The sequence below is a fragment of the Helicoverpa zea genome, chromosome 17 (genome assembly GCF_022581195.2).
Source record: "Helicoverpa zea isolate HzStark_Cry1AcR chromosome 17, ilHelZeax1.1, whole genome shotgun sequence".
NCBI lineage: Eukaryota > Metazoa > Arthropoda > Insecta > Lepidoptera > Noctuidae > Helicoverpa > Helicoverpa zea.
In genome coordinates this window covers 6,836,858-6,845,176 of record NC_061468.1, presented here as the reverse complement: position 1 = coordinate 6,845,176, position 8,319 = coordinate 6,836,858, and the positions used below count along the sequence as shown (strand labels likewise).

The 8,319-nt window shown below is 34.3% G+C and overlaps 1 protein-coding gene across 4 annotated transcripts; it reads left to right on the top strand.

The window, feature by feature from the left end:
* Nucleotides 1–2,864: 2,864 nt before the first annotated feature.
* On the top strand, nucleotides 2,865–7,967 carry LOC124638174 (microtubule-associated protein RP/EB family member 1). 4 transcript variants are annotated; one of them, XM_047175064.1, is made up of 6 exons: nucleotides 2,865–3,201; nucleotides 3,754–4,043; nucleotides 4,411–4,654; nucleotides 5,843–5,946; nucleotides 6,110–6,265; nucleotides 6,432–7,967. In XM_047175064.1, exons 2-6 carry the CDS (start codon nucleotides 3,777–3,779, stop codon nucleotides 6,498–6,500), a joined length of 840 nt encoding a protein of 279 aa, XP_047031020.1. In that variant the 5' UTR covers nucleotides 2,865–3,201; nucleotides 3,754–3,776; the 3' UTR covers nucleotides 6,501–7,967. The 4 variants fall into 4 exon arrangements, with proteins under 4 accessions (XP_047031020.1, XP_047031022.1, XP_047031019.1 ...); XM_047175066.1 differs by lacking the exons at nucleotides 2,865–3,201; nucleotides 4,411–4,654 and adding exons at nucleotides 3,241–3,397; nucleotides 4,899–5,130; XM_047175063.1 differs by lacking the exon at nucleotides 2,865–3,201 and adding an exon at nucleotides 3,241–3,397.
* The last annotated feature ends 352 nt before the right edge of the window (nucleotides 7,968–8,319 follow it).

Below are 8,319 nucleotides of genomic sequence, written 5' to 3'. Positions count from 1 at the left end.
TAATATATGATAACATGTCATGTCAGTCAGTTGGTAAATCTAGTCATAGTTAATCTAGTTCATTTCTTTGTAAGAAACATAGTGCATATTAAAAAATCTAAAAAATAGTATAAATGAGACATTTCTTTAACTAACTTCATCATAAGAAAAAAATAAAATAAACAACCTTACAAAAATAAATGAAATCCCACCCAAAACAAAAATGTGAAAGACTGCCAAGTTCGATAATATGGGAATGCTTCGCCTATAAAAGAAGTGAGATCTGAATAAGTACCAAGTTCCATACACATACCTCAGTTAAAAATAGTTACTTTTTAATGATGATTACTTGGCAAGTTTTAATAGAAAATTAAATACTTGATTCATTGCGTTTAGTAGGTTTATAACAAGGTGTATGAAAACTTGCCAAGTAACATCATTAAAAAGTAACTATTTTTAACTGAGGTATGTGTATGGAACTTGGTACTTATTCAGATCTCACTTCTTTTATAGGCGAAGCATTCCCATATTATCGAACTTGGCAGTCTTTCACATTTTTGTTTTGGGTGGGTAGAACTAACTATCACATTAACTTCACTGATACTAATAACCTCAACAACATCAACCAAATGGGAGGAGTCATTTCAGTAGGGTGATACCTTTGAAAAAAAAAAAAACACAGGCAAAGTAATTATTTATTATTTCAAATAGCCCTATGAAAGTTCTTTCACGTCAGACTAGTTGCAGGGTGCCAAAGATTCGGTCTTATGAAGAAGAATCCGCAAGAAACGCCATAAGTAGATACTGTCTTAAAAAAAATACAATAATTTACAATCGTTTTCAAGCTATTCAACGACACCTGGGGGCCTTCTTTGGGTGTCTGAAAAAAAGAATATTCCTTTAATAACGATTGAACGGAGAGATATACTGTACTATATAATAATGTAATTACATAGGATTTGTCTAACAAAAAAAAAAAAAAACTATCTTAAGACTTACCAAAAATAATGTGGGAACAGAGTTGTCACGTAATCTTAAGATATCCAGTGTTCTATTAAAACAACTATCTTCAAAGTGAAGCGAACAGACAAACCAATATTTATGTCTGGGATTAATATATTCCTCACCAATAGCTTCTAACCATTTTGTCCTTAAATCATTTCGTATAGGAAACCTGCAAAAAATGTTTTTTTTAATTAAAGAACATCAAAACTTGAACTTATCTATACTTTGATTATTTGTTTGGATTGAATAGGCTCCGAAACAAGTTGACCGATTTGAAAGCTACACTTTACCCGGTGGGCATAGGCTATTACTGTTCGGGTACGGAATTAGATCCATCGGAACGCGAGTAATACCGCGATGAAAAGATAGTACTTAAGTAAATAACAAAATAGAGATGTTCTATTCAACATAATACACAACTCTGAGGGCTCAGTGTCTTAGGAACAGTAACTTCTGTTGTTAAAATTAGTAAAAGCTGAATTATAAAAGTGGATATTATATCGATACAGTTATGACAACTGTACAGCACTATGTTATTGTATATGTTATTGTAAACAACATTTATTTCTAAATATAGCTTTTTATACAGAAATAAACTTAAATATTAGTACTTTCACCATCAATTCATGTTTCCGTAACATATTTTTTATCCAATGTGAATTAGTTTATGTAGAATCTAGCAAAAACTGGTTACTAACCTGTGTAAAGACAATCCAGCTTGATTTTTGTGCTTACTTGCACCACACTTCACGATACAACACGTAGGCATACTCGTTGATAAATTCACTATTGAAATAGTAAAGTCTTAAAAGTAAACACGAGTGATTTTCTATAAAATAGCAAAAATAAGTCACGAAGAGCACCTATTTGACAGCACAACTACCATGACATATGTACCAGATATGGCACGCACCTACAAACAGGAGGATATCAAAAGTAAATGTCACCATTTCACGCAACCACAAAAATATTGTTGTCCCTGTTTTCAAATATAATTATCTGCTTAGAAAGAGTGAGAGAGAACTATGTTGCATAGTTTGTTTCATATTTCGCCCATATTTATATAACTATAGATACGTCAATAACAACACGGCATCTCCTTATAATTCTAAGCTCGATGAGCTGAGCCGAGGCGAGGAGACCCAAGAAATTCAAATTTCAAATTGTTTTTAAAATTTCTCGGGACATTCGGATAGTTGTCTGACTGACATCTTTTCTCATTTCATTCTCTTTTTATTTCCTATTTTTTATAAATCAGATGTGAAAATAATAAAAAAAAAAACGAAAATCCCTCATTTGGCACAATGCGATTGCCTAAGGTATGATTTACATTAGGCCGGGCCGTGTCCGGGGCGTGCCGTGTACGTGGCTCATACGGGGCACGGATGTGAAACGTTACATACATTTTGTTATGAAGCAGTTTATATTACACAGTGCATGATCCGTGGCCCGTCCGAGCCACAAACGACGTTCGTCTTTAGAATTTCGTAAAAGCCCGGATACGGCCCGCCCTAATGTAAATCATCCCTTAGGCGCTTTCTAGACGATCTAATGATTGATTTTCTTTTTTGTTATTATTTTTCTAGCTGATGCCTAGAGGGCGCCGATCTTCATTCGTTAAACAAGGAACGGAGCGTTACTTGAGGTCATAGAAATATAACGAGACGTACGGTCAGATTCTTATCTGAATGTCTGTGACAGATTTCGAAATCAATTTTTCCAGAAATCTGTGATTTTATGGAATTATGCCACAGATTCTTGATTCTTCAGAGGGAGGTCTTGTTGCATTGTTTATTTTTTAGCCTTGGTATTTTGGCAAGGCCCCAGTAACGTAATAAGTACAACGCTATCTATCATGTTCTTAAGAACCATTTTTTTCAAAAACAATAATTATGATCAATAATTACGATTTTTACTGCAAATAAAGGACTATCTATTCTATTCTCTATATGGAATGTTGGCTCTTGTTAGGCTCGATTGTTGCTCGCGATAACTATCACGATAGTTGGTTTCACTTTTACTCAACTTACTTACTTTCGAAAAATATGCTACTCATAACTATTACAATCTTATTACGTTAATTGCAATAAATTACATTAATTGACGACGACGTATGCACAGGTTTTCAGTCAGTGAACATTTAAACATTGACTTTTTTCTAACTACGAAGCATCTTACCCAAAGTCCACTAAATAAAGGCGCAAACAGACACTAAAGGTAATGTTTCATAGTTTGAAAGTCCATAGAGATTTTTTTTTCTAAAGCTTGATTTGTCTGTGATACTTAGTCTATGACAACACGGAACGAAGAACTCGGCAAGCGTTTTTGGACAAAAATCTAACGTTTTTGATTGCTTGTTCAAACACGATAAATTGAAGCACATTATTTAATTCTAAGACCTCACTTATTAAAGGTAAGTCCCATAAATATAGATAATATTTCAGAAAAGGGTGTGCCGACAACTTTCATCATGCGGCGCTACGGATTTTTGATGAGTCGTCTCGTCCCCTGTCATATTATTATCACCACATCCGCTGAAGGCGACGTTTACTGTTATTTTCTATATTTAAAGTATCGAAACATATCGGAAATAGTTTAGAAAGTGTTCAGTGAGTGTTTTGATGTAACTTTGGGTGATTCGTCGGGTAATCGTCACGGATATACCACGACCTATTTTTAGATCGGCTTTCTTTTTTCCGAAACGCATTGCTGTCGATTTTAAGCCGGTCTCTCGGCATTCCTTTAATGTTTAGTGATATTATATTTTAGACGCAAGTATTGGAATAGTGAAGATGGCAGTGAACGTGTATTCAACGAATGTGACTTCTGAGAATTTGTCCCGACATGATATGTTGGCGTGGGTGAACGACTGCCTGCAGTCGAACTTCGCGAAGATTGAGGAACTGTGCACAGGCGCCGCTTACTGTCAGTTCATGGACATGTTGTTCCCGAACAGTGTGCCCATGAAAAGAATTAAGTTCAAAACAAACCTAGAACATGAATACATACAAAACTTCAAAATACTACAAGCTGGTTTCAAAAAAATGGGAGTTGATAAGGTAATGTTTGAGCAACACGCACTAAACTTTTACTTAAGTAAGCTAAGTAATTGAAAACTTACATATTTCAGCCATTTATTAGCTAAATGTTGTTAATTTTGTTACTCCAAAATTATTTTCTCTTTGAAGCTAAACCAAGCTTCAAGAGGCACTTTTAAACACTGTGTGCTGCACAACCTAAAGCTACTTTATATATACCTAAAAAAGACATGTTTTAAATACTTCTAAAGCTCTGAAACCTACAAGTCAAAGAAAACACCGTATACTTTTCAAAAAGTTTGAAAGTCAAATCTTAACACAGATATGCTAGGAAACTACATTTAGAGTGAAGATATAATTTACCACACCACTACAATATACTTTATAGGTAATACCAGTGGACAAGCTGATAAAAGGAAGGTTCCAAGACAATTTTGAGTTCTTACAATGGTTTAAAAAGTTTTTTGATGCCAATTATGATGGGAGGGAGTATGACGCATTTGAGGCCCGTGGTGGCATCACCATCGGGTCAGGGGCATGTGAATCTGGAGTGCCTTTGTGTGGTGCAGTTCAGGCGCCACCGCCGCCCAGGGCCGCCGCGCGCCGCCCTGCGCCCATGCACCACTCCGGCAGTATGCATCAGCCGAATCAAATAATGCACCTCACTCATAAACCACACATAGCAACACTACTTGTGGCTAGTGACTGTGTGAGACTGGTCAACTCAATAGTAACTGTCAAGCATACTCCACATCATGTGTTCCTATCTGTGGTCATCTGTACATGTCTTGTGTAGTTATTACTGTAGGCAGGTAGTGGCACCTTTTGTAGCATTGTGATTCTTTTTATTTTTACCTTCACTTTTTTCTTTTGTAGATAGTACCCATTGACAGACTGGTGAAGGGTCGTTTCCAAGACAATTTTGAATTTTTGCAATGGTTCAAGAAATTCTTTGATGCCAACTATGGAGGCACGGAATATGACGCGGTGGCGCAACGCGAGGGTCTGCCCATGGGGCACGGGGGCGCCGCTGCCCCGCGGGCTGCGGCCGCCGTCGCCAAGAAACCGACGGCGCCAGTCGCCAAAGTCGCAGCTAGACCCCAATCCAGTACTATTTTGTTTTCTTTATAGAAATTGATTTGTTTTATTAACTTTGCTTTTCTATTCAGTTGCATAAAGACGATATATGAACCATAATCAAAGTTATAGTAATTTTTGTACTTTATGTAACAATTGGACCCCTATATTTAAGTAAATAATATTTTGCGCCATTATTATATCCATCAAATATAAGACATAAACTTTATTATTCTGAGATAATATTAAAGTATTATATGAAATGTACATATTGTATATTACTTTAAATTAAAATTATTCAATATTATTACCAGTCCACACCTGCACAGTATCATATGCACATTTATATATTCTTCATTTACACAGTTGGTTATCAGTCATTTATTGTTAACTTTTTTCCTATTCATCTTCTGAGTCATTGCACCCAGTCATATTATTTGTGTTATGTTTATTCCTCGTCATATTTGCAGTTTACTATCATTATGTCACTACAGGAAGATAGTTTATTTATACATTTACCTCAATTTGTGATTTTGCTTACTAAATGCTTTAATAATGCTATTGGAATTGCTAAATGTTGATATGGCTATGTTGAAGTAACTTTTAGCTGAATTCGATTCTTATTGAAACAATATCGGACAAAAAAAACATTTACAATAAATATTTTTTGATAGTGTAGGTAGTTGTTTGGGAATGGTATCAATTACATGAAAATATTTTAATATGTATTTTATATTTTACAGTTGGCAAAGCAAACAGCACAGTGAGGTCTCCTCCAGTTAACTTATCTAGGATAAATCAAAGTGCTAAGGGGGACTCCAAAGTTATTGACGAGTTAAATCATCAGGTACTGTAATATTTTTATATATTGTTGATAACATTAGGATATTCTTTAAAGTTTTGTTATCTAAATCTATCTAAAGTCCAGTGAAATTATTCATTACTTACAGCATTACTTATCCCTTATCAATGTTTTTTTTTTCATTAAATATTGGACTTTTTTGTTGCAGATAAATGAATTGAAAGCAACAGTTGATGGCCTCGAGAAAGAAAGGGACTTCTACTTTGGCAAGCTCCGGGATATAGAGGTGATCTGTCAAGAGATGGAAGAACAGCAAAATGCTCCAATTGTGCAGAAGATTTTGGATATTTTATATGCAACTGAGGTATGTTCGATTTCATACCAGACATGTTCATTTATACCGATTTGTCCTTTTATAATGCATTAATATCTCCCAATGGGAGTAACTTTATGAAAATTGAGTAAGGTAAACGATTATGTCAGACTGTATGTAAACAAGTGAAGTGAATATGTGTTATTTTGGTTGTCAGGACGGATTCGCGCCTCCAGAGGAAATAGACGGCGACAACCCACACCCGCCCGAAGAAGACGAATATTGAAATATCAATGTATCTACGCGTATCATAGTGCTCTTTGTATATTACATATATCAAATCGAAATTATCTCGCTTTACAATCATCGACAGTATCGAGTGCTTAGTATTTCACAGCCAATGAGTCGTAATTGAATCATGTAGGTTAAAATTGGAAACAGTGGCCCTAAAATGGCTTAACATAGCTCAAGTTCACTTAATACCTACACACTAGATGTAAATGTATAATAAATATGTTACAGTATACTAACGAGGCTTGTACATTATTACTGCTACTTATTGTACAAATGCAATATATTTTAGGCAATATTCCTTGAGATTAGTTCAATAAATAATATTTAACACTTGATTGTGTGTGTTGTCCTATTAAATATTATTGTGTGGATTTATATTTACTGTCTCGCATCATTATCATAAAGTGCATGATGTCGTCATGTACACGCTCTGTAATTCATTATTATACATATTCACGTGGCTGTGTCATATCTAAGTGCATTCCTTGACTTTGGGAGCATAGTTTCTTGACGGAAGTTATTTCTAATTCTGTATGCTCTTCCTATGGAGTAACCCAATTACTGTGTATTTTAAAGCTGTATGGTATGAAGTTTGACTGTGGAATGTAAGAAAAGCTGTATTCGACATCATTTTTGGGCCACTGGTGCCTGTATAAATGTGCATTTAATAGGTTGTTAAATTATTGGAAGAGATTTACTGTTAATTGTTTAATTCTGTTATAATACTGACACAGTTGGGTCAAATTGTAATATTTGGTTCTAAATTATATAATTTTTATACAATTGGAATAACAAGTGAATAAGTATTAGATCTGAAAGTAACTAACAAAATTAAACGTGATTATAATTGGACGTAGTTATGCAGAAACGTTCCAACCCACAAGTCACCCGAAATCGAGTTATTGTGATTGAACAGCCTAAAATTTAGCATATGGTTATCTAAACTCAATATAATTCAACAATAAAACCTCTAGTACCTTTACTAGTTAGAATAAAAAAGAATACAACTGAAACGCGTAAATGCTTATATCTCAAATTCAAGTTTAATTTGAGATATAAGCATTTACGCGTACAGTGGGTTGGAACGTTTCTGCATAACTACGTCCAATTGTAATCATGAATTGGTTCCAGGTAGTGTGATATTTACATGACCATGATTTAGGTTAATCAAAATACAAGACTTAAACTTGAATTTTTGCACTATTATAACTAACTATAAGAAGTATACTAATAACATTATAATTCAACATATTTTTATTTAGTAGATTATTACATCCTAGACGCGTCGAAGAAACTAACGACTTGTTGGCGTAAAAAAGATGTTATTCGCTGGTTAAGATAAATAGATAATTAATTTATTTACTTTAGCATTCATAAATTGCCTTAACAGCAAATATTAATTGCCTCTGGTTTTCAGATTGTGAATGTCTTATCGAATAAAATAATAACTTTATTAAAATGAGTTTTTTATTCTTATATAAATCAATACCAAATCTGTAAAATTACCCCTGTTCATTTTGTCGGAGAAAAAATATAGACTGGGGATAGCCTAGCTAGCTACCTAATAGTGTTTTTTAATCGGTTCCGTCGTTTTGGAGTCGGTTACATACAAACAACCCAAATAAATATTTCCTGTTTAATAATATTAGAAGTCTAGATAGCTCGTAGCTGAAGGTTCACCCTTCACCGCGTCTCTGATACTTCGGAAATAATTCTTAGGTGTTAGAATTTATGCTTTAATAGGCCTTGTTCATTGTCCTAAGTACCTATTAAGTAAGTTCTAAGTAGGTATACTAGATATATCCCCTATG

Coding starts and splice junctions, on each gene's coding strand:
- LOC124638174 (XM_047175064.1), top strand. CDS start 3,777: ATGGCAGTGAACGTGTATTCAACGAATGTGACTTCTGAGAATTTGTCC. Junction 4,044..4,410: donor AAAAAATGGGAGTTGATAAG/GTAATGTTTGAG, acceptor TATACTTTATAG/GTAATACCAGTGGACAAGCT. Junction 6,266..6,431: donor ATATTTTATATGCAACTGAG/GTATGTTCGATT, acceptor TTTGGTTGTCAG/GACGGATTCGCGCCTCCAGA.